At 37.7% G+C, this 26,859-nt stretch overlaps 2 protein-coding genes across 2 annotated transcripts in view; both read right to left on the minus strand.

The window, feature by feature from the left end:
• The window catches only part of CNTNAP2 (contactin associated protein 2), a 1,845,950-nt gene that overhangs the window by 1,002,557 nt on the left and 816,534 nt on the right, over nt 1-26,859 (minus strand). Inside the window, exons 5-8 of the mRNA XM_079786825.1 lie at nt 15,387-15,590; nt 11,095-11,279; nt 8,685-8,828; nt 7,122-7,386 (exon numbers count right to left, since the gene is read on the minus strand). Coding sequence (XP_079642951.1) covers nt 7,122-7,386; nt 8,685-8,828; nt 11,095-11,279; nt 15,387-15,590 — 798 coding nt within the window. The remainder of the gene's footprint in view (nt 1-7,121; nt 7,387-8,684; nt 8,829-11,094; nt 11,280-15,386; nt 15,591-26,859) is intronic.
• Nucleotides 24,353-25,150, minus strand: LOC307108615 (jun dimerization protein 2-like; the record flags this gene model as incomplete). The annotated part of the gene is made up of 1 exon (XM_079786758.1): nt 24,353-25,150. One exon carries the CDS (start codon nt 25,148-25,150, stop codon nt 24,353-24,355), a length of 798 nt encoding a protein of 265 aa, XP_079642884.1.

The following is a 26,859-nucleotide window of genomic DNA, read 5'->3' on the forward strand; positions in this document are numbered from 1 at the left end:
AGTGTTCACCCAAATGCTTTCTACGTGGCACCATGTGGCTCTCACAGCAAGTCTATCTGTGATTTGGGAGAATAAAGTAAGCAAACTGCACTGTAGAAATGTCCAAAGTTATCTATGTTTATGTCTATATACCTATATAGATCTATATCCATCTCACTTTTGGCTTTTACTAAATAAGAGGAGATAAGTTGTCCTAGAACAAAGCTAGATTCCTAAAATGAGCACAGTGCTCTATGAATCAACCTTCCTCTCTCTTCATGGTCTTCTAAGAATCCTGAGCCATGTTTTATCTTCTGCACCTTAAAATAGATTTCTAGGTTTTTCTTGAACATCTTACAAATCTAAAAGTGTGTCAAAAAGTAAGGAAATCTAAAAAAATAATGTTTGGCTACTATTTTTAGACATACATGAAAATTATTTGGAAATAAAGATATTTATATTCATTGATTCATCATTAAGAGAGAAAATAAAATCTGCTATTCTTTGATAGTTAGCAATAGTTTTAAGGGGAAATGCCTTTATATATGTGAAATCATCTATCTATCTTACTTTCTATCTTTCCTTCTATCTGTCTAGGGAAAAATGGGTTGAAAATTTCATGGAAGGCATAAAATTTGTTTAAAATCAGTTATACATATTTTCAAATAAAAGCTCATAGATCCAAATTTCTGCATCTGAATATGAAATGTTCCATTTGTTTTATGAATAGCATTAATAAAATTAGGCTGGAGCTCATTTTTTAAGAACAAACTTTTTAAAACTTGACTATGTAAATGCTTCTAATTAACTATGAAAACGAGAATTTTTAAATTGATATAACTTACTCTATGTAATTTCTACTCACAATATTGTTAAACATGCTTTTCAGAAATGTCATTTCATCCTTCATTATTTCATAGTACACATTTTTCTAAACAGTAATACATATTTATTGTAATACATTTTGATATTACGAAAAATGTACTAAGAAGCTAGTCATGGACTAATATCCCAACAACTAAAGATGATTAATATTAGTATTATTCAGATTTTATTTAATTCTGAACTATTTCTTAGCTATTTGAGTACTTAAATAATAATATTGGGGACATATCCTATATATATTTTTGTACAAATTTTAATTTACCATATTATATTTTCCAATGGTATTGAATTTTATTTGAGAAACATGATTTCTCATGACATAATAGTATTCCACATAAGCATGCAATGCTCAGTCATCCCTTCATTTAAAATATTTGGTTTGTTTTCAATTACTATTATGTTTTCTACATTATGATAAATATTCTGTGTACTTCTTTGTTTTTGTAAAATCAGAATGATTCAAAGTTAACAGATTAAAGGGGAGTGACATTTTTAAGGCTTCTTATCATTACTGTTTTACTTGAATTAAAGAATACATGTATTACTAAACAAAGTCTCCAGTACTTCTCTAAGACTATTGTAAAACCAATCTCTTGAATCATATAAAGTGATGCCTAGATAAACACTATAAATTTGATTTAAGAAATCTTGAAAGCATATCAGCAGTTTAAAATCACAAAGCTGAAAATCATTCCCAATAAATAGTTAAAACATTAAAAAATAGTATTACAATATAGACCTTTCTTTCCTTATGTGATGAAAAAGTAACCTCATGGAACAAGCTATCACTGAAATTTGCAAGTTGAAATGAGGTAGTTCCTTCAAATAAAAATGTGCTAACTACATTTTCAAATGTTCATAAAACCAAGAGAAGAGAGATTCTAATTGCTTAGTGCCATAAGCAGTCCCAGGGAAATGCATTTACTGAGATCAAACTGGAACTTGCTAGTATTTACCAGCAAGTTCCCTGGCTACACAAAAAGCCAAGAAAACATCTATTCCTTGTGCTATGGTCTGAAAGTTTATGTTTCCCAAATTCATATACAGTTTTCCCTTGAACAACATATGGTTACAGGCACCAACCCCCCAGGCAGTCAACAAAGCATATATGACTTTCTATTCCCCAAAAGACTTAACTGTTAATAGCCTAATGTGGACTGGAAGCCTTGCATAAACATTCAATGAGCACATATTTTGTATGTTTATGTATTATATGCTGTAGTTTTATAATAAAGCTATAAAAAAGAAAATATTATTTTAAAAAATCACAAGGAGAAAAAGACACATTTACAGTATTTACTGGATAAAAATTCACACAAAAGTGGACCTTTGGAGTTTAAACCCATGTTATTTAAGGTTCAGCTTCATTGACATCCTAATGCCCAGGGTGATGGTATTAGAGGGTGGGGCCTTCATGAGGTTATTAGGTCATGAGGGTAGGGCTCTCATGAAGGGGATTAGTACTCTTAGAAAGGAGGCACCACAGAGGTCCCTAGCCCCTTCCACCAGTTGAGGACACAGAAACAAATCCCCAGCCTGCAACCTGGGGAACGGCCTTCCCCAGAATTCGACCATGCTACTGCCATGACCTTGGGCTTTCAGCCTCCGGAATTATGAGAAACAAATTCCTATTGTTTACAAAGCACCCCGTTTTGCTCTTTTACTAGGACAGCCCGAGAGACTAAGCTGCTTTCCCTTAACACACCCAAATGGGACTCAAAGGTTGACAAAACAAAAATAAAACAAAGATTCTCTTTGGAGGTAGAATTACAAACAAAGGTGATATTTGCTGAGTACAACTTTCTACTGTAGTAGGGATGCAGAAAAGTCATTCTAAAATGGAAGCAATGTTCACCTAAACAAAACAAGGAGGTTTGAATACTTCAGGTTAGCAAACAGTTGATTTAGAAACAGGGCAGAAGCGAATGATTTTTCTGAAAGGCTTTGTTTACATGGATGGAAATTGATTTTTTTTTTTAATAGGTGAGAAAAGTCTTTAATAGAATTAACTTTCCTTCCACTATATAAATGCTGAATCACATTTTATGACCTTATTCTTCTTGGCAGATCACAACTTTAGAGTATTATTCTAAATATCAATTTGTGATTTAGAGACATAAAATTAAGGTGTTTTATAATAAAAAACCTTATTTTAGTGTTTTTTTTTCTTTTTTCTTCTTTTTGGCTATATCAGACAATAATACACATGGATTTCTTTCTTACTACTATTATCCTATCTAATAAAAGAGTAATATGCAAATTGACCATCACACCAAGACACAAGATGGCAGCCCCCATGAGGTCAAAGATGGCCTCCACAAGATGGCTGCCACAAGATGGATGCCACAAGATGGATGCCACGAGATGGCCTGCGTGGAGGGCAGTTGTGGGAAGTTAGGGGTAACCAGGCTGGCAGAGGAGAGCAGTTGGGGGGACCTAGACCTGCAGGGGAGGGCAGTTGGGGGGGACCAGGCTTGCAGGGGAGGGCAGCTGTGGGCTACCAGGCAAGCCAGGAGGGCAGTTACGGGTGACCGGGCCAGCAGAGGAGGGCAGTTGGGGGAGACCAGGTCAGGAGGGGAGGCCAGTTGGGGAGGACCAGGACTGCAGGGGAGGGCAGTTGGGGGGGACCAGGCCTGCAGTGGAGGACATTTTGGGGGGGGACCAGGCCTGCAGTGGAGGACAGTTGGGGCGGGGACCCAGGCCTGCAGGGGAGGGCAGTTGGGGCGGGACCAGGCCTGCAGTGGAGGGCATTTGGGGGGGACCAGGCCTGCAGGGGAGGGCAGTTGGGGGGGACCCAGGCCTGCAGGGTAGGGCAGTTGGGAGCCAGCATTCCTGGATTTTGAGAGGGATGTCCGATTGCCCATTTAGGCCCGATCCCAGTAGGACATTTCTCAAGGGGTGCCAGATTGGAGAGGGTGCAGGCTGGGCTGAGGGACAAACCCCCACCCCATGCATGAATTTCGTGCACCGGGCCTCTAGTAATATCATAATTTGTTCCTGAAAGACACCTTTAGTTTTCCAATATAAAATGATACAGTAAATCCCCCTGAGCAACTAGTGTTGCTGGAGGATTGGGTGGGTGGAATTCCTCTATCACTATTGGGAGTGGGTTTCTTGTGATATCTTCAGAAAAGGAATTTTTTAAGGCTCACACAGTTGAATAAATGGTTTTTATTTGTATACAGTTACATTTCTTGATTTGCAAAGTTCCATGTCCAGTCTTGGAAAATGTGCAGCTGGGGTTCAGTAGAGATAAATATAGGGTCCATGCTCGGAGTTTCTATTCATTGGTAGAGCTGAGTCTGATATAGCATTAGGCTGATCACCATCCACTGTGTGGCCCCACATGGCCATTAGCGATAGGGATGAATGCAGGGGAGTGCACCCCTGCAACAGGAGTTCCACGAGAGCAAGCGGGCCAAAAGCACAAGAGCCAAGAGAGCAGAGAGAGAGAGAGAGCTCTCTGTTCAGGAATTAACTATCTCAATTTCACGTCCTTGCAGTGGCCACGCCTATTCTAGCCACTGACTACTTCCCAGGTGTGACTGACAGATAAGCATCTTCCCATGTCACCCAGACCTCACTGGACACGTATCTATTGTCCAGTCCCTTCCCCCATTGATTTGCAGGTAATAGACCTGGGGAGTGTTAAACCTCAGCTTCCTGGCAAAGCTGTGTAAATGGCATGTCTATATTATTTAGTGTTTCCTTTGTTCTTTTCCTATTAAATAATAATCAGGTTATTATAATGGCATCACTAGAACTTTAAAAAATTCCCACAGTTCAATTGAGGAGACAAATCTGTAGGTTAGTGTTTTCCAAACTGTGGTCACCACTTGTTTTTAGGTCATGAAATCATTTAGTGGCAATTTTTATTTTTTAATGGGAGAGAAAAAGAAAAGAAAACATCCTAATTATTAGAGTACATCTAAAGGTAATTTATTTTTCTAAATTAATTATTTTTCATTGTTGCTACTTACACTAAGTTACTTTTACATTTAATCGAATTTGGTAAGATGCATTAAAATGCATATGAAAATTGTGTTCTATGTACACTCTATATATTTGTAGGATGAATGAATAGAGTTATGACATATTGGATTCCCTTTTTCCTTTACTTTTTAATAAACACAATTTCAATGAGTACAGGATTCGACTTTTTAAAAATGTATGTGTGTCTATTTACTTACTAAAATTTCTCAAACTTGAGCAATGATATCTGATGTGATTTCAGTTTTCTCTACATGTATAGGAAAAAAAAACACAGCAGCGATCTGAAACACTAAGGTATTTTCATTACAATATGTAAGAGGGAGACTATAGAAATATTTAGATTTCATGCCAGTTTCCCTTAATTTGCATGAATAATTGGTTAAATTGACACAGATTTCTAAAATCCAATTTTATCACACTTAAGCAAATCTATTAAAGTGTATTGGTTGTTAAATGTTCGATTTCTTTATTCTTTATTTTTTAATAAACACAGTTTAAATTAGATGAGAGTATCTTGGAGTCCTAAATTAGACCAAATTCAATTAGTAACTGTTTGTTGATCACTATGTTTAGGATCCTATTCTTTCCATTATAATGGTCTCAGGAAGTTGGATTTGTTAAGAGCACTCCAGGAGGGAGGCCTTGCTACATATTTTTATGTGGTTCTTCAACTAGAAAAAAACCATGAATAGTGACAGGATTTAGTGAGTGTTCCATCTGTGGTAAATATTTATATGTGTATTTGTTTTATGTGCTATACTGATCTCTCCAGATATTTTCTACTTACTAAATCTCCCCAAGTGAATTTGTACTGGGAGGTAGTGATAAAATATGTTTGATCAATCATTTTGACTTGGAACATTCAGGGGAAAAAGCACAACTAACAAAGCAAAAACTGAAAAAGTAAACATCTAGGTAGTTCACACCAGCCTTTGATTTCAGAAACACCTCTTATAGAATGGTCACTATGTCTTCCTTGAATTCTTTTCAGCAACATTCCATAATTCCATATAGAAACACAAAGCCTATTTACAAAAAAAAAAAAAAAAAGACATATATCCTGCTGCAAAAGACACCCTGTTAGTGAACACTGGATCAAAGGGCCAATGTGCTGACCTTGACAAACATTCCCCAGGATACCTTTTCTGTTATAAGTGCTGTTCTATATGTCAGAGATAGAACAGGCCTGGCTACTGCCCTCAAAGAGCTGACCACACAGAGGGGGAGTGAGATGAACACAGATAGTAGGACCTGTTAGGAACAGTGCCAGGGGTATGCATATGGCGTCACCAGTGAACCTGGAAAGTCTAGCCTGCGGGCCAGCAGTCATGCAGCTGAGCACTCGGTCATGAACCTCCTCTCTGTGTTTGTACATCTCTGTCCAAGGTGCTCAGAAACTAGTTTTCTCTCTGTCTTCTGAGGAGTCCTTTACAAAATAAACACAACCATTGCTAGAAACATCTAGTGAAACTGTGTGAACATTTTACTGCTTATCAGTCCCATAAGATGTCGAATTTTTCTTTGTTTAGAATATCTCACTTTGCAATTTCAACTTTCTTTGTACCACATTACTCAAAGAATATTCCAAGGTTGCTACGTCTGTTCAGGTAACAACAATGTTACCTAAGTGTCAGTTTATCATGCCACTGTGATGTCAAGTTTAAAAAGCACCCTCCTTGGTTGATACACACATCTTGTACTCACTCCTGTTTGCTTTTTTCCCTGGCAATTTGCACAAATTTAACAAAATCCTTTGAAGTTTTGATTCAGGCAGTTGAATAGACCTTTGAAGTCATAATTAAATTATTATAATCCCATTACTAATTGTAAAAGATATCTGAATGACCATGAATTCAAAAGATACCAGGTACTATTACGTTAGTAAAAGAAACATTCTTTGTTTTTAAAGATAAAATATTCACTTAAAGAAATATCAATTTCTCCATTAAATAGGAATTAGCATGTATAAGAAATAGAAGATTTTGGTGCCGTAAGACAGTCCCAACCAACTTTTCTTCTCACCCACCCCTCACCTTTTCAGTAAAGTTCTGAGTTTCCCTTATTCAATCAGTACTCAGGGGCAACCAAGAAAGAATCTCAAAGTCTGGATCCAAATATAACCACCAGCATGTAATACCAACCAAACCAAACCAAACCAAACCAAACCAAACCAAACCAAACCAAACCAAACCAAACAAATGCAACTGTATCTGCGGGAATTGCCTCAGCAGTTTCAGGAGCAAACATCAGGAGATTTCACTGACCTGAGGAAATGTCTATTTGGCTCATCTTGGTCTGCGTGACATTGATGTGAACACCAACTTTGCTTTCAGTGAGGTCAATCTCCACGTTGCCCAAATTATCTGCAAAGTGACTGAAAAGCAGGAGGCCATTGGGGTTCCAAGTCCTGAACTGGAAACTGACCACAAACAGGTCCTGGTGCAGCCGCCCAGGCACCTCCAGGTAACTGGTGGCATTGAAAAAGACGGGCACCGTGTAAGGCTCCACACAGGAGAAACTCAGGTTTCCCTGTAAAACAGAAGGGCATTCTTTGAGGAAAAGGCAGAATAAAATAAGGATCCGTGGAAGACAGTAGGCAAAGCTATAATTGTACATATTTCAAAGCAGAGCCTGTCCCAAACTATCACATGTAGTAGGCGGATTTGAACTCAGCAATTGGATACACTGACATGAGTCTACTTGGAGTGTAACAGTATGCCTAACAAGGTGCAGAAGTTAGCCATCAAGTTTGGATGTAACAAGCACAATCCATCATGAAATTGATAGGCAACCTGCTGTGATGGGCTGGCCAGGGGATGGGCGGTGCATCTCTGAGAGCTTCGGAGTGGACCACTGGACTCTCTGAAGACAGCAAAAAGCTGCTTCTCTCCCTGCCCCCCCCCCCCAACCCCTAACTAACGATGCATCAGCTGGGGAGGTGATGCCTCTGTCTTCTTCTGGATGTCCTATTCAGATGGTTATTATTATATTACTCTGGTCTCAGTGAGAATCATGGTCATTTGCTTGCTATTTATTAAACTGATATTCTGGAGCATATGATCTTGGGTTTTATACCCATACTTACATATAAATTTTAATTATTTAGTATCAGCATAGTTTTGATTATTTCAGATTTTTTTTATTCACCTCAAAGTCCCACTGAAATTTCCATGAACTGTGCTTAAATCATAATGAATTAATATTTATGGAAACAGTGACATGAATGTACAAAATTAAAACAAAAATTGCAAAACTACTCCTTCTATCTCATACCCCCTATTTTGTACACACAAATTGGATATACTGAATTTTATATTGGTATACACTAAATTTTATATTTCGGGGTCTAAGTACATTCCTTTTAAAGATCTGAAAATCTACATGTGTTCTCAGCTTCTTTGCTCCCACCATAATATTCTGAGGAATATGATTTTATATTTTTAACTGGCCCTTCAATTTTTTTTACACAACACCATTATCTACCTCTAGATGTATAGTTCTTCCACTCCAGCACATGAACTATTAAATCTATGGCAGACTCTCTCTGAATTAATATTAAAATTAAATTTGCGCTTTACCTTCACCGATGATTATTTTTACATGTTTACTTTTACCAATAAAACTCACCATCTATTTCCAGCTAATTCAACTCAAAATCTAGTATCGATTCTTACAGTACATCCAGGATCTACACCTTGGTAATTCTAAAGTCAGTTCTATACTGTTGAGCCCAATGTAAGTATCATAAAAAATGCTATGATGTTGTTATGCAATAGTCCATAGAAAATGCAAGTTCTATGATTTTTCTATGAACCAATAATTCTTACCACATTTGAAGGCTCCAGTTTCTTCCTTCTTGCAAGATCAGTTATGTTGATGCCATTGTAGTTAATGCTTTCCATGCAACCTTTGAAATTCTTTCTACTGCTGGAACTTGGCTTACCAGAGAAAGGTATGCCTCCAAAGGTGATCTTTGAGAAATAAACAACAACAAAACATTCACACTGTATCTGACTTAAAAAAAAAATAACATTCACATTTAATGAGACAGAACTATCAATACAGGCAAGGTTGGTTATATTTACATCAACCAATATATATAGACATTTTTCTGTGTCCAAAATCTATTATATTTAATTTTTTTGTTATTGAAGTGCACAATAGTATTATTAATTCTGACAATTAGATTATAACTTGAACAAGAAAATAGCAACAATCCCTTGAGTTTTTGCTACCCAAAAGGCATTTTATAATTTATCCTGAGAATGTTTTAAAACACTTTACATAGCAAACATATTAAGTAATATTAAAAATACATTTTTATTTTTATCCTTCAAAGATATACCATCAATAAATGTCTCTAGTCATCATGAGATAATCAATACTAATATATAAGTTGATAAAACTGCAGCCAAAAGCAAGGAATATTGTATTTACCTGACATAAACTTATTGTAGTCTAATGTCCATTAAAGTCAAACATTCATTAGAAAAGAGAAATAGAGAAATGAATAGAGAAAATAGTTCAGGAAATCTCATTACTACATTGAGTAGGAACATCTTAAAATTTGGGGGCTGTAACTTGAGAAGTGCAGGCTTATAAAATTTATAGTTCTTTTAAATTATAAGGAAGAAGGTTACTATTTCTTCCTGTGAATCTCTAGCTACTATTACCTATAAAAAATGATTATGTGTTTTCCATATATCTTTGGTCAAATTACAGCACTGTACTATCATTATCATATAATAAAAATTAGACTTACTTATGCATTGCTAATAATTAATCAGTAGTAAATGAGTCTACTAATCATAGATGTAATATCATGATATGTAAGATAAGTATTATATGTTTAATTATTACTCAGTGTTATTATTATCAATTTTTCTTACAAAGTTTTGAAAACAAAAGTTTTTAAATGTCAAGACTTCATATTTGATACATAAGGCAAAGATCTTTATGTGCTAGGAGGTCATTAGAAAATTATGTTCCATTATTTAACAACATGTCATTTTAAATGTCTAATTAGATTTATATTATCTCATAAATCACAAATCATTGTTGGCTTATGAGATAATACAGAAAAACAGAATAATTCGCTTAATAAATTAAAAAAATAATGGTTAGCTATATATCATTTACCATAAAGTATATATATAGTAAGAAAAGTGGAAAACTGAGAATATATTTAAAAATTAGAAAATTACAAATGGAAAAATTGAGAATAACCAAGATCATAGAATTATTGAAAAACAATGTTTTTAAATAGCATTGAGCTGAACTTATTAGGTATATATAGGTTTACCTAACACCAAAAGTAAGAATTATTGATACTTTAAAAAAGGATTTAATTTCCTATCTATAATTTATTTTATCAATTTCCTTCCTAGTTGATAGTAATAAAATCTTTTATGCTAAATGACATGCAGTATCACATTTCTTTTAGCTTAGGCAAAAGAAAACACTTTATTATAAAGATTTGTTTTGTTGTTTTTTTAAAAAATATATATTTTATTGATTTTTTACAGAGAGGAAAGGAGAGGGACAGAGAGCTAGAAACATCGATGAGAGAGAAACATCGACCTGCTGCCTCCTGCACACCCCCTACTGGGGATGTGCCCGCAACCAATGTACATGCCCTTGACCGGAATCGAACCCGGGACCTTTCAGTCCACAGACCGACGCTCTATCCACTGAGCCAAACCGGTATTGGCAAAATATTATCTATTTTAATTCCTTTAGTGACAATTATATCTGAGAAAACAGAACTTGTCAAAAGAACTATTAATAGTTATAAGTTTATAAATGGCTTAATATAAATCAGAACTCATGATTTCTTATTCAATATTTTGTAATAAATATTAGGCAACTTTTCATTTATAATACTGTGTATTATGAAGTAAAACAGTGTAATTTATATTATAATGAATGACAAATGGAAAGATTATAACTTAAATTTATTCAGGACTTGTTAAATAATCCTGATAACATGATAGATGTTCTTTCTCTTCAAATTGTTACTTTGGCACCAAGATTTTTAAAATATTTCAAGTATTTATTATTTGAAATGTATAAAAGAATAAAATGACATATTAATAAACTAATTGAAATTATAAGTTGATTTTTCTTTGGAGAATAAAATGAAAATGGTGCAGGAAGGCACATAATTAACAATAATACAAGTGGGAGACTGAGGCAGCCACTCCACATTGATCACAGTTTATATGTCCGCAAGCTCACCTCATAGTCTAAGTCCAGGTAGTCGAACTCCCCATTGGTGCGGAAGTGCTGCACGCTCCTGTCCAGCGTGAGGTCAATGCTCCGGCCCTGACGCTCAATGACCACGGAGTGCCAGTGGTGATCATCCAGCAGGCTCCCCATCATCACGGACGTGTGGCCATATATGGGGCCAAGCTGGTTGCTTCCTGCATCACGGGAGTGGAAAAGAAATAAGGTGATGACACCACGGCTCTGGGTAGAAGAAGACCTTTTAGTAAAACACTAACAGCTCTAGTGCCCATCAGCAGATGAGTGGGTAAAAAAGCTGTGGTGCATTTACACCAAGGAATACTATGCAGCTGTAAAAAAAAAGAAGGATCTCTTACCCTTTGCGACAGCATGGATGGACCTGGAGATGATTATATGTTAAGTGAAATAAGCAAGTCAGAGAAAGACAAATACCATATGATTTTACTTAGATGTGGAATCTAATTAACAAAATAAACTGATGAACAAAATAGGTCCAGAGACATGGAAGCATGGAGCAGGCTGACAGATCCAGAGGGAAGGGAGGAGGAGGGGGGTTGGGAAGAGATTAACCAAAGAATTTAGTATATGCATATATGCATAGCCCATGGACACCGACAATAGTGTCATGAAGGCCTGGGTGGGGTGGGAACTCAGTGGAGGGGGGCTAACATAGGGGAGAGCGGGAAGGGGAACATCTGTAAGACTCTCAACAATAAAAATAAATAAAACACACACACACACAAAACCCACTATGGGTTGATGCTTTGTCTATTGAAATTGCTATAGGGAAAACCAGCATGTGACTATACTTAAAAAAGTTTTATGTTCAAAGTACATAAAAGCTAGTAAAGATGAAAATATCTGTTCCCTTAAAAATAATGAGCTTAAAAAAATTAGGTTCCTGTTGAAGTCAGTGTCCCATGAGCTCTGAAGCCAGAGGGCCCAGCTTCTGATGTTCAATGATGCTGGGCAAGTTGACAACTTCTCTGGGTCTCTTGTGTCTTCAGATGTAAAAAAGGAAAAATAATAGTACCTGCTTTACAAGGTTGCTGTGGGGATTACATTACTTAGTACATGCAAAGACCCTAGCACACTTCCTGGCCTTTAGTGAATATTCGTTAAATAGTACCTGTTAACAGTCTGTTATTACTGAGGTTAGTGTTGTTATTTTTGGTCAAGAAAATGCAGCATGACCATTGTCAATTACCTCTGAATCCAAATACTATAATCTTAAGCACAACGTAATATTTAGTGACATGGAAAAGCATAGAAGTTATACTTTAAAATAAAAACCTGCAAAAATATATATGTAGCTTTAAGCTAGTTTTGAAATAAGATCTCCATAGAAATAAGATTACAAATAAGAGGGAAAGGCTGTGAGAATTCAAAATGTTTACTAAGGTCATCTGGGGATGCTGTGTATGTACTTTATACCACTTTCTATTTTGTCTAATGAAATATTACTTTTATGGTCAGGCAAAAATAAATGCTATAAAAATATAATATTGTTTCAGAATGAAAATCATAAAATAAGAAAAACAAAGGAATGCATGAATAATTATTTCCCCTTTTCCCCATATTTAAGATGCTAATGATACCTATATCTGACATTTTTTGTGGATTTCCTAGATCAAATGTTCTTCCTTTGGTGATGAAATCAAATATGATGATTGTGGGTGTACGTGGAGGAGGAAGGGAGAAGAAAAGAAATAATAATTCCAGGTGAAAGGCTACATTAAGTTTTATTTAAGTATTTAGACTAGAAGACTAAGTGGCAGCTAGATGTACCTGACATTTAGGTAATGGCCTTAAAAAGGGACAGTGCATGAGTGACTGTTTCCATGGCAGCCATAAACTTCAGTCAGTCAATAAAAGCCCTTAAGTAAACTGCTATCTAGGGAAATGATACTGATCTTGTGTGTGTGTTTGTGTGTGTGTGTATGTGTGTGTGTGTGTGTGTGTGTGTGTGTGTGTGTGGTCATATGAGCAATTACTTGTTTTAGAACAGTAATGTAATGTCACACCTTTATAGAAGCATAGTGGCTCCGTATGTTTCACATTTTTAAGAGAAAAGTGTGAAAAATATAAACTTTTAAAGATATAATCCAGTTGCTGTGTGTGTGTGTGTGTGTATTTTAAAAAATAACTTACATTTTTTTCCTGGGTTTCTCTCCCCTTTCCTCCTTATTAACTTCATTTTTTTTCATTAAAATTAAATAGGTTTCAAATGTATAATTCTCTCTGATACATCATTTGTATATTGTCTTCTTAACTCCTATGAACCTTGTTTCAAAAATTATTTAGGGCTAATTTTTCTCCTAGATAACACATAAATACATGTTCAATAATAAGAGTAGAGAATATTGTGAATAATTTATATGTAAAACATTAGCACCTATGTCCACCACTGTAAAGAGTGTGGTCTATTTCTTTCCAGACAGTTTTTTTTATATTACATGCATATTATTCTGAGAGTAAATCACCAGTAACCTCTATGTTGCTAAGCAGTAACCTCCCTTTTCTGTCTTCTTATGTGACATTTTAAGAGACTTCAACACTGTAACCACCAATTTTCTTTTCCTCGTCTCTGAAATCACATATTCTTATTCCCTCCTATCCATTGCCCCCTTCTTAGTCTCCAAACAGCACCTTCTCCTGTCAATTTCAGGCATGCCACTCTAAGAGAAATCTCAACTTTGATGATGATCAATCAGCAACTAAAATGCACCCTATCCAAACAGAACTCTGCTCTGTAGTTCCTAGAGGAAATGTCTAGGAAACTAATGATCCTCTAAACTAATGTTCCTCTACAGAGAAAATAGAGCTTTCTCTAGTTCTGAAAATGGCACTTAACGTCTATTGGCACCAAAGTTGTATCCTAGAAATCACCTTTTACTTAATCTCTTCCTTTCTTACTAAACACCCAATTCATTACAAATCATGCTGAAAGTGCCACTAAAATCATCTCCACAGTAGACCTATTTTTCAGCATCTCCACTGACAGCCACCTTCTGAAAGACAGAGCCAGCTCATCTTGTACCCGAGGAGTCCATCTTCAACTCTCATGTGGATGGAACCATTATCTTTACAGAGGTCTCAGTAAACTTCCCATGCTTAAAAAATAGTATCTAACCCTGTGCCATGCTCTACAGCAGGGGTGGAGAATGTTCCTCTCATGGGCTGCATAAGGCCTGTTAAATCATTTAGTTTAGCCCTGTCAGCGCATTAGGTATGAGTTAGTTTGATTTTTCCCCCAAATATAACAGGCTAATTTTTAAGTTGGTTAATTTGTATGGCCCACAAATGATGTTATAAATATCCAAATAACCCTTGGCAGAAAAATAGTCCCCCACCCCTGCTCTCCAGGTTCTTACAGGATGTGAACGATTCCTAACTTTTGGATTTCATCTTCTCTCTCAATTGCTCACTGCCTATACACCCTCTTCCTTGCTCAAGGAATAGCAAGGAAAGGCTCTGTCTGTATTAATTGCTTCCTTTAAAAGCTCTTCTCCCATGGTTGTCTTTTGTCATTAATAGCAACTTGAACATCTTGTAGAGGACCTTTCTCAGTACATATTCTAATATTGACCCCTCTTACCTCTGCAGTATTATATTAGCCCATTTAATTGATTTCATATTATGGTTGAACTTGGTGGGCTCACTTATATGAAGTTTTTACTCATTGAATGCAGTCAACTCTTTGCATCCCTGGACTCAACCAATCATGAATAGAAAACAAATTTTAGTATTCCTAGCATAAGATTCCAACCTCGGATTCCCTACCTCAGATTCCCAACCTCCAATAGAAAATACTGTTTTTAATCCATAGTTGGTTGAATTTGCATATGCAAAGAGCTGACTCTAGTCAAAAGTTATATGTGGATTTTCTATGCGGGAGGGTTTACATGTTGTTCAAAGGACAACTATACTTATTATTTGACATCATTTCTTTTGATTTAGTTATTTTAAGATAATAACACATAAGACACTATCTTGCTCCTCCACTAGGTCATAAACTTTATGAGCCCAAGGTCCTTCTCTATTTGTTCACCACTGTATTCAGATGCTAATATACACCTTGTATAATACAGATGTTTTGCAAATATTTTTTGAATGAGTAAGTATATCAATATATCAATATATAAAAACCACTGTGGGTTAAACTGAACTGATAACAATGTAAACTTTTTTATAATTTACATTTTAAGGGTTAAACAACATTAATACTTATCTAATGGAAATATTAATAAATGGAAAGAATGATGCCAAAAGTTGCGACATACCTAGGTTTAAACTGAAGACCAGTTTGGCTTTTTTCAGTTCCAATGTAATGTAATCACCTTGCTGTCCTTCCCCGTGTAAGATCACCCCTTCACTCTCAGTGGTTTTAAATTTCAAGGCAATGACATCTTTCAGTGTTTTCATCTTCTTGTTTCTGAATCTATATGGCAACACAACATGGCCATCAAAGTTGATAACATCAGCCCCTGAAATAAGAAAAACAAACAAACACATTATAGTTCAGTTTTTGTGTGTTGCCATCCAGTGTGAAGTAAATCTATTTCCAACCATTGTCTGCACAGAAAAAAATAAGAAGGAAGTGTTTTATTCTGAGAAATATGGAGTCCTGGATTCTTGTCCTATTTCTTCTTTTGATTGATTGTGTGTTCTGTGAATTGTATTGGAAGTAGTCATAAAGAATGGTCTTCAGCCCTGTCCCTGTGGCTCAGGGTTGAGTATCTATATATGAACCAAAAAGTCAAGGAGGTCACAGTGGGATTCCTGGTTGGGGCACATGCGCAGGTTGGGGGCTTAATCCCCAGTAGGGGGTGTGCAGGAGGCAGCCAATCAATGAGTCTCTCTCATCATTGATGTTTCTATCTCTCTCTCCCTCTCCCTTCCTCTCTGAAATCAATAAAAATGTATTTAAAAAATAATGGCCTTCAATTGTAATTATGTTGACTAACAATAAATGCCATCAATGATTTATATACTTCAAAGTTTTACGTGGGAGTCTAGAGTTTATTTGAAATAAGTAAAAATTTTAATTCCTGCAGTATAATGAACTCTTACTGTCTTCCTTTTTAAATGAGGCTAATTCTTATGATTTTAAAATACACATTTTACTCACAAATTAGCTTTCCTTTGACAAAATAACGAAAGCACTTGAATTCAAGGTTTGGTGATATATTCCCCTTCTAATGTTTTTTATATCTTACTACATTTTGAGTAAACTTCATGGTAGTACTCTGAGTTTATAGCTAATTGAACTTAAAGAAGCTTTTTACCATTTGCTCCTGGGCTTCACATCTGTCTGCAATTTCATGTTAGCTCCCTGCCTTTAGAATGGAAAATTCGGCAACTCATTTTTTTGACTACAGTGAGCCTTAGCCATAAATGAGTTAAGAGAACAAATATCTAGTCTATATTGTGACTATAAAAGTTCTAATTTGATTTTAGGGAATTTCAATGAAGACAAAATTATATGAAGTTTTTAGAAGTATAAACTATTTTGTCACCATCCTCAAAAGAAGGTGATGATGGGGATTTATTTTATAGCAGCTACTTAATGTACCCCTGAAATGGAAATAAAATGATCTAATTTATTATGCCATATTGGTTAGTGCCTTTCCAATCCAAGGATCAAGCTTTGAGTACAAACAGAAGCTTACTTCTCATAATTAGAATTTTGTCATTAAAAGTATTTTTAAATACACTTATTTGGCTTTTAATTTGAAATCACAGAGAACCTAGTCAAACTGGATAGCTCTAATCTATATATATAAAGATCCAGGGTCCGTAACATCCAAAATGACTGAAGGCTCGACTGAACACCAGAAGTCAGTGCTGCCGTCAGTGCTGGGTTGGCAGGACAACCCAGCACTGACTGTCACACTGCAGGTGCCTCAGTGACCCAGCACTGACTGCCGAGGGGGCTGTGATCAGGCCTGGACAGAGGCCGGGAGAGAAAAGCAGGGTCTGATTGCAGCCTCCGTGGCAGTCAGTCCTGCAGTCAGTGAACATAGGGTCAATTAATATTAAGTGAACATAGGGTCAATTAATATCTCTTTGAGAGGAGTTAAGGATATAAAGTACAGTGTAGAGCAATTACTTATATTATTTCACATAAAACTCTTTTCAACTCAGCTATTTTCCTTTATTTAAAATGTATCATTATTGTTGAAAGTATTACAGGTGTGCCTTTGTTTTAATCTTTTTCCCCCATTGATTTCCTCCACCCTGCACCCGCCCCTTCCAGGCCTTCGCCAGACTATTGTCTGTATCCATGGGCTATTCCTATCTAATATATAAAAATCTAGAAATATTTAGAGAAAATAAAATAAAAGATATGCCAGGTAAATATTGAACAGAAGAGCTGAAGTTGCTGCATGAATACTGGATACAGGCTTGAAGCCAATACACAACTCATGAGATAAAGTTAGTCATTGTAACATAACAAAAGCTTCCTTTCACTAAAGAGATAAGATGGTTCCCAATACTTATACACATAATAGAACAGTGTGGGGTTTCAGAATGAGCCTCACTAAGATGTGTCTCAGTGGTATGCAGATTTTTGAGCTAAGGGCAATTTTAGCTTCAGGCTCAAGTGAAAATTCTGCCCCACCCTTTAACTACCTAAAAAAAAATTGAATTAGAGGTCTTGCCCATAATAATTCATTATCCTATACTAGAGGCCTGGTCCACAAAATTCATGCATGGTAGGGGGAGGGGGGTTTCCCCTCAGCCCAGCCTGCACCCTCTCTAATCCAGGACCCCTCAGGGGATGTCCGACTGCCGGTTGAGGCCCGATCCTGGGGATCGGGCCTCAACCGGCAGTCGGACATCCCTATCACAATCCGGGACTGCTGGATCCTAATTGCTCACCTGCCTGCCTGCCGAATTGCCCCTAACTGCCCCCCCTGCTGGCCTGGTCACCCTCATCAGAACCCCTGCCAGCCTGGTCACCCCCAACTGCCCCTCCCACTGGCCTGGTCACACCCAACTGCCCTCCCCGCTGGCCTGGTTGCCCGTTACTGCTCCCCCTGCCAGCCTGGCCACCCCCAAATGCCCCCTCCACTGGCCTGGTCACCCCTAACTGCACCCTTTGCGGCCTGGCCACTCCTTACTGCCCCCACCGCCAGCCTGGTTGCCTTCAAACAGACCCTCCCTGCCAGCCTGGTCACCCCTCACTGCCCCCCTCTGCTGGCCTGGTCGCCCCATGTATCCTGCTGCTCGGGCATTTGGTCGCCCCTCACTAGCCCCCCTGCCGGCCTAGTTGCCCAATGAAGCCTGTTCTGTCATCCATTCGGTTGTGATGGTCGCTTAGGCTTTTATATATATAGATAATTAAAGGGTAATATGCAAATCGACTGCACAGAACAACTGGTTGCTATGACATGCACTGACCACCAGGGGGCAGATGCTCAATGCAGGATCTGGCCCCTGGTGGACAGTGTGCTCCCACAGGGGAGCACCCCTTAGCCAAAAGCCAGGCTCATGGCTGGCTAGTGCAGCAGCGGTGGTGGGAGCCTCTCCTGCCTCCATGGCAGCACTAAGGATGTCTGACTGATGGCATAGGCCCATTCTCCAGGGCTCCCGGACTGGAAGAGGGTGTATTCTGGGCTGAGGGATCCCCTCTCCGAGTGCACTGGGCCTCCAGTTACTTTAGAATCACAATACTGCCTCTGAATTTGGGGTAAGGGTGACAGAAGGAGACTTGACTTTGGGTGATGAACACAATACAATAGAATTGTACACCTGAAACTTGTACAATCTATTAACCAATGTCACCCTAATAAGTTCAATAAAAATGAAAAAATATATAATAAAATTTAAACATTAAAAAGAAAATCTATGTTCTTCCTTCAAATCATTGATAGATTTTAAATTCTTTAAAAATGTTTACCCATTATATCAAATATTTGCATTTTTAAAAAATAGTTTAGAAAATTCCTGCATTCTAAAAAGTTCAGAGAAAAAAATTTAATTTTGACATTTAATTTATAATTTTAATAATCCGTTCTTTACTGTCAATAAAAAGATTTTCTTAATCTACAGAATTCTCTTCTCTGAGACTATGAATCATAGAGGTTTATTTTACTATGGGGGAAAAACAGCCATTCAATTTTGGTTTCTGCTGGCACTGCAAAGCCAATTAGACTTGAGCTTAATCAACTATACTGTCCCAGATGAATTCCAAGTAAAATATCTTTATCATCTGGGATGAAAGATAAAAGGGAGAAAAAGTGGAATCTGACAATGATAATCCAGTAGTTAGTAGATATCACTTTTTTTCTTGAAAAGTTCATAAGGGAAAAGTCAGAAGGAAGGGATAAATTCTGAATTCTCGAAAGTAAATTGGCACTCAATTTTATATCAGTGACAGTTGAACAACAACACATCATGGTTTTATACACCTTCAATATATATTAATTGACAAAACATATTTTCCATTCATGTTCTCTGAGCTTAGATAGAAGGAAGAATTTATCCCTCCTTTATCTTCTCCTAAATCAAAATATTCAGTTTTAGGTACAGAATAGTGACTTATGCAAATGTTGATGTCTCTCTTCCTTGCATTTAGAACAAAGAAAAAATGACAGAAAGGATGGGAATGTTTTGTTTTGTTTTTTTCTTCAGACAGTCCTAGGATATTAACAAAAACATGAAGGGATGCTATTCAAGCCACCAAGCCTCATCTTACACTGGTCAGTGGTCAGTGGTTAGTGAAAAAACTGACAAAATGCTTTGCAACTCAGTTCTCTCTCATTATATAATCAAAGGTAATCTTTTTTTCAATGGGTTATTTGCTTTCACAACATCAGTGTGTGGCTATGATCTTAGAGTTGACCTTGAAATTACAAAGTTCCTGGAGATAATTTATGATATACAATGTATACATAAACACACACCATACACTTTTAAGAGAGTCTGAGGTATTGAAACACCCAGAATTTAGTTTTATTTCCTACAAAAATACATTAAGATTTTATTTGACATCTAAATAATATGTTGTGGTTATTTGGGGACAAGCCACCATTTTTCGCCCCATTACCCTGATTGCTTATCACTCCCTAGAATTAAGCTTTCTGTGCAGTGATTAAACCTTCGTGGTGGAACTGTTTAAGCAATCTGAACAACAATAATAGCTAGTCAAAAAGTGAATGCAAAATCACATAGTGATTCCACAGTTTTGTTTCTAACAATAACTCTGAGAACTGGTAATGTGCCCACTTCATCAAATAACATGGTAGAAAGCTTTATTTTTTATTTATTTTTTTGTTACATAGTCTACTTTATAAATTTGGATAAGATATCTTGGAGAAGTTTTTACCATCTAAAGATTTTAATATTTAAAAACCTTTGTTATATTTAAAAAACTATATAATATACTAGAGGCCCAGTGCACAAATTTGTGCACCAGTGGGGTCCCTCATCCTGGCCTGTGGGAGCAGGCCCAAACCAGCTTTCCAACATCCCCCGAGGGGTCATGGATTGCAAGGGGGTTCAGGTTGAAGTACCCCACCAGTGCATGATCAGAGCCAGGGAGGGACACGGGAGGTTGGCTAGCCGGAGTGGGACCATGGGAGGGCTCACTCAGTCCCAGTCAGCCAGACCCCAGCAGCAAGCTTACCTACCAGTTGGAACATCTTCCCCCTGGTGGTCAGTGCATGTCATAGCGAATGGTTGAGTGGCCTTAGCGTATCATTAGCATATTACGGTTTGATTGGTTTAACGATTAACAGGCCGTCCGGCCACTTAGCATATTAGACTTTTATTATATAGGATGCTTATTGTTGATAAGAAATTAAAAAACATAATAGAAAATGCCCTAACACAAGAGCTCACCAATGTTAATGAGTAATATATTGGTGTGTATCCTTATAGATTTTATACATTTACTTATCTATCTAGTTTATGGAATAATCCATTAATTATATGTGCATATATGTGTGTGTACATAAACGCATATGTACATATATATGAAAGAGGGAGAGAGAGGAGAATGTCATTTCATTTGGTTATATTCCAAAATGTATAATGATAGCTCAATATTTATAATGTAGGAAACCTCTATATTATAGCTGATTAATATGTTTTATTGACCTTCATGCACCAAGGTACACATACCCTTTACCCAACTTCTTCTAACATTTACATTTTCCACAACCTGTACATTTGTCAAATCTAAGACATTAACTTAGGGATAATGCTATTCACTGAAATACAGACTACCTTTCACAAATGTCTTTTTTATTTTCTATTCTAGGATCCAATCAAGATTCTCACATTGCATTCAGTCATCCCGTTTCATCAGCCTCCTCTAATCTGTAGCATTTTCTCAGTCTTTCTTTGTCCTTCATAACTTTGACCCTTCAAGAACTACCTGTCAGGTATTTTGTAGAATCTTCCTCAGCTTGGGTTGGTATGAAGTTTTTTTTAGGACTAGACTGGTGTCTCTGTTGTTTAGGAAAAACACCACAAACTGTGGTATCCTTCTTATCATCTCCATCAGGGCAAGCACAATTTGAACATGACTTCTCACTAGTGATGTAAATGAGGGTGATGTCTGCTTAATTTCTTTACTGTAAAGTCACTCCTTTCCCTTTCTGTACTCTTTCCTGTGGAAATTAGTCACCATAGCCCAGCCCATAATCAACGTAAGGGGAATTAATCTGCACCTCCGGGAAGGGGAAGTGTCTACATATATTACTTGGAATTCTTTTGTAAGAAAAGTGTGTTCTATTCATTCAATCATTCATGCATTCATTCATGCATGCATGTATTCATTCATTCAATTATTTATTTATAGCATTACAGATTTATTCATCTTCATTGCATTCTTTGAGTTTAATCCAATATGTCATTGTTAAAACCATTCTAGCTTTAGCTGTTGGGAGCTCTTTCAGATGGGTTCCTCTATACCTTGCCTCCTCCTGCTCCTCTGCCTTCACCCCTCCTCGTTTCTCTTCTCTCTCTTGTCTTTCTCTCACTTTTTGGCACTTCAAGATTCTCCAAGCTCATCTTGCATTTCCCCTTCCCCAGATCTGGAATCAGCCATTTTTCCAAGGAGCCCCTATCCTTCTACTATAGAATAGTCCTGAGGAGCCAGCAGGTTTTTGTTTGTTTGTTTGTTTGTTAATTTGCTTTTGATAAAGCAAGGGATATATTTCCTACAAATAAATGTAATTGTTATGCATCTCTATGATATATTCATCCACACAAATAAATCAATTACTGAAAGAAATAAAAACTTATAATAAAATGTTTCTTAGTAATCTATTTCACAATTATTTGCTATGATTTGAAACACTTTTCATTTTAATCAAATTTTTTTGCATAAACCATGAGTTTTGAAAACTAATAATTATTATTTATTCAAGGGATTACTGATTACTAATTAAATACATTAAAGTACTACAACTGCTCATATATCAGAGGTTTTAATTGTCAGATCAAAAGAATGAGAATATTAAACTACATTTTTGTGCTGATAGGGAAAATTCATAACATTCTTATTTGACTTGGTAATATGTACTTGACAGACATTAACTCTGGCGAGACACCGTCTATCTCATCTCTTCTGCACACAGTTAGGATCTGATCCTTTTCTTCTAACCCACTGCTTCTTATTTCAATAAAGTAGTATCTGTGGTTTAGACCTAAATAAATAGTTAAATAGATTTCAAAATGTTAATAACAGCTCATTTAGAGTAACAGTACCAAATGAGCCTTCTCTAAATCCTTTTATCTATTTATCTATTCACCTATTTATTTAAAGTTTTATTGAATTAATTGGAGAGCTATTGGTTAATAGGATTATATAGGTTTCTGGCGTACAATATTCAGGTTTCATCTGTATATTATAGTGTGTGTTCACCACAAGGTCTCCTTCCATCACCATTTATCCCCCCTTTACCTCCTTCTACTTCCCCTTTCCCTATTCCCTCTGGTGATCACCATACTGTTGTCTATATTTAAATCCTTTAAAAATGATGTAGAGAGTCTGAAAATCACTTCTACTTCAAAAAAAAAATAAGGAAAAAAAAAACACCTTAAAAGCCCTTTCATGAAGGTCAGCCTCTCATATTTTTTGCAATATTTCTCCTTACAATGTGTTGTTTTGCTCTTAAGTGCTTGACAAGTCATACTAGAACAAGAAGAATATCAGAGGAGTCTGAATTCATTTGCCCATAAAATTTGGACTTCAATATCTAATTACCCAGATGACTGATTACATAGACCTTTCATAGGCATATCTAACTCAACTTGTCCAACACGTAATTCTTTCTCTGGCCCCACTGTTCCTGTGGGTGACAGGCGTGGGTGCGATCACTTGGCTGGTCTGGGCCTCCCTCTGTGGGGCAATCAATGGCAGGGCCCCCAGATCAATCACCCCACAGAGTAAGGCCCCGCCCACCTGCTGCAGCGCCACTGGCCGGGTAGCCTGAGCCCCCCCCTTTTTTTTTTCAGTAAAAGCAAGTAAGTAAGAGTTCCATATTACTGAGCAATACAGAACTGAGTACTATGAAGGGTTTACCAGGATGGAAATGCACCGCACCCCTGCCCCTGCCATCCCCAACACCCAGAGACTACAGTACTTAGAAGTTACACGCAACAGCCATAACTGCTGAATATATGTTTGTCACAAACAAACCATAGCATAGTTATACTGTATCACATCGAGTGATTATAAAAATCCATTTATATATTGCTTGTACAAAATCTTTTTTTTTGGTAAAAAATATTAAAAAAAGAAAGTATAAAAAACATGTGCAGTTGAAAGCCCTGCTGGGACAGCCAGTCTGTAAACATTCAGTGAGGATGTGCTTTGAAAGGGCGAACTTGCCTCGTGCCCACAGCACCTCCAGCAGGGCCGGTGAGGATGCGCCCTGGCTGCCACTCCAGCAGGACTGAGCTGGACCATGGTGGGTGGGCACAGCAGGGCCTGGTACTGAGCCCTTCTCCAGCCTTGAATCAGGATCAAGGTCAGGGTCAGGGTCAGGGCTTGGGGCAGGCAGATTGCAGTTTCACTCTGAGTTCCATACTCAGTCTAATTTTGTTTGCAACTCATGGCTTTTCCTGGCTGCTTGGAGGTCTTTTGGGTGGGTGTCCTGGCGGAGAGGCCGGAGAAGTGCCCACAGCTATCTGGTTGGGCTTCTCTCCTGCCTTTGTCCTGCCTCCTGCAAGCCTGGCCCCAGGCAGAACAGGCCCCCCTCAGGACTTACTGTGGTCTCAGAGCTTGGTCCTAGGTTTCATCAGCCTGGGGTTCTTCCCCTGGGGTGGCTAATCTGAGTTTCACAAAAAAACTTGGCCGATGCTGGCTGTGCTGAGCCTCATTGAAGAGTTTTTCATGCAGCAAGGAAGAGTCCTCTGGGACCCTCCTCCTCCCTCTCCTATCTCCTCCTCCTCCTCTTCCTCCTACCAGCCCATGTTCACTTCTTCCCCCTTCTGAGTCGGGGGTCTTAACGCTGTCGGTCCTGACGATGCCATTGGGGCGATGCTGGTTGAACGACAGGATGAGCTGTTGCCACCCATGCTTCAGCTCCTCCATCTGGGTTTTCAGCTCCTCATTCATGAGCTCCAGCCATTCAGATTCCTTCTGCAGAAACTCCATCCGCTCCATCTTCTTGTTCAGCATTGGGCTGCCGCCACTTAGTTCTTTTCTCCGCTCCTCTTCCTCATCCAGCTCACTTTGCTCAGGTTGAGGCCTCTTGCCCAGTTTCACCTCCAGGAAATGCAAAGGGGCGATCATGGCCCCAATGTTGTGGATGTCAGCGTATTTCAGCTCCTCTGAAGTCAGGGCCGAGCTGGGGAGTCCGGTCAGCGGGCTGAGCCCTGGCAGAGAGCCCACAGTCATGGAAGGGTCCGGGATCTGCCCAGGCATCGTAGCAGGAGGAGTGGCAATCCAGCCCTGCAGAAGCCTCGGGCGGAGGCAGCGATCCGGGGCCTGGGCCAGGCTGCAGGCGCCTTGCCCGCTCAGGAGCCGCCATGGCACCAACCAGCCCTGCAGCATCCACCTCCGCCAGCGCCTCCTGTCCAACATCCCTCCTGCAGACTGTGGCGGGCAACCTGGGTCTCCCTCCTTGAGGCAATTGATCGTGGGGCTCTACCTGCCTGCCTCATCTTCCCTAAACACTCGCCTGCCTGCCTGATCACCCCTAACCGCTTGCTGGGGGGCCATGGCGGTTCTGGTCTCTGGTCTTTCTGGTTCTGGTAGTCCGGCCATTTCAGTCGCTGGGCTTGTATTATATAGGATGAACTCTCTATTGGACCAATTTCCTCTGGGGACTTTAAGCTTTCTTAAGTACTGAGTCTGCATTGTTCCACCTTGTATTTCTGGCACAATAAACACTTTTTAAACTGATCTAAATAGAGTTGGCAGAAGAAAATTCTATTGTTCTTATTTTCCTTCAAAACCATACCTAGTATAATGCAGGCTACTCTCTAAGGGTGCAGACGTAGGCATGACTTAGTGGCATGCATTTATATAAATATTACCACTGGGAGGGGTTCTATATGAATACACAGTTTAAAACATTAAATATTTTTTTTACTATAGTCATACTGGATTTATTTGCTTAAAAGTAAAAGACTAAAATATTTAACTTTAGCATGAGTTTAAATACAAAATATACGTTTTCCTTTTAATTGAATATATTTAAGAAAAACTTACCTATCTCAGACTAAAGTTACTAAGTTTTAGACACATTTTAACCAAGAATTTTACCCTAACTTGAGATATTTATTGATATTTTATATTATTCAATGAAGAACAAAGATAGCTTTACTGCTATATATTTTTATTATTGTATCATTTCATGAAAAACTATAATATACGAGTTGTGATTGCCTCATCATGTGGTTGGCTCTCTTGGACAAAATACAGGGAAATATTAGTAATTTTTAAAATTATATTATCCAACATGAAAATGCAAAAACAAAACAAAACCATTGAGGTTCTCTTTGCCCCCCACCCCCGAATGGTAACACACACACACACACCTAACCCATAGGATATCATAAAATCAGAGTGATCTACCTCTGAGCAGGATTATAGCTCTGATACATCTGATAATGCAGGCATAATAAGCAATTTCTGAAAATTAGCATAAAATATATTTGTAGGAAATCTATATGGAAGCTATTTTTATTTATTTTTAATTAGAAAGTCAAATAAATTAGACTTGACATCTCTGTGATAAAATAGCTATTTACTGAAAATAGCTCTACAACTTTTGGCCATACACAATCTAGATTTCTTTTAGGGAAAAGCCTATCTGAAATTATAAGTCCTAAGTAAATATTCCACAGATGAGGAAAGGAATCAGACATTCATGAAAGCCCCCACAATGCCTTTTGATATGAATTATTCCTAACAGTAATTTCAGCTGGTTTTTTTTAATTACTATTCAGTTAAGCTTCTGTTTCTAGTTCTATGTAAAACATTGTTTGTATTGGGGCCACATTTTAATACTACATAGGCTAAAATATGGCAATTTGATTTAGGAACTTGTTTCTGAGGCCCTGCTCTCATGGTAATTTACATAATACTGAAGAAAAGATAAACTGTCCACATTAGTAAGAGGGAATGCTCCACAAGTGCTTAGGAAGCTTTGAGTATATGCAGGCGATGTAGTCCATTACGGCTTCACCTTATTTTTGGTTTAATTTCACATACCTTTGGGTGACTCTTCTACCTCAACTATAAAATACGATTCCTAAAGCTCAGAATGTATACAGATTGTGACATAA

This window comes from Cnephaeus nilssonii, assembly GCF_951640355.1.
Source record: "Cnephaeus nilssonii genome assembly, chromosome: 12".
Lineage (NCBI taxonomy): Eukaryota > Metazoa > Chordata > Mammalia > Chiroptera > Vespertilionidae > Cnephaeus > Cnephaeus nilssonii.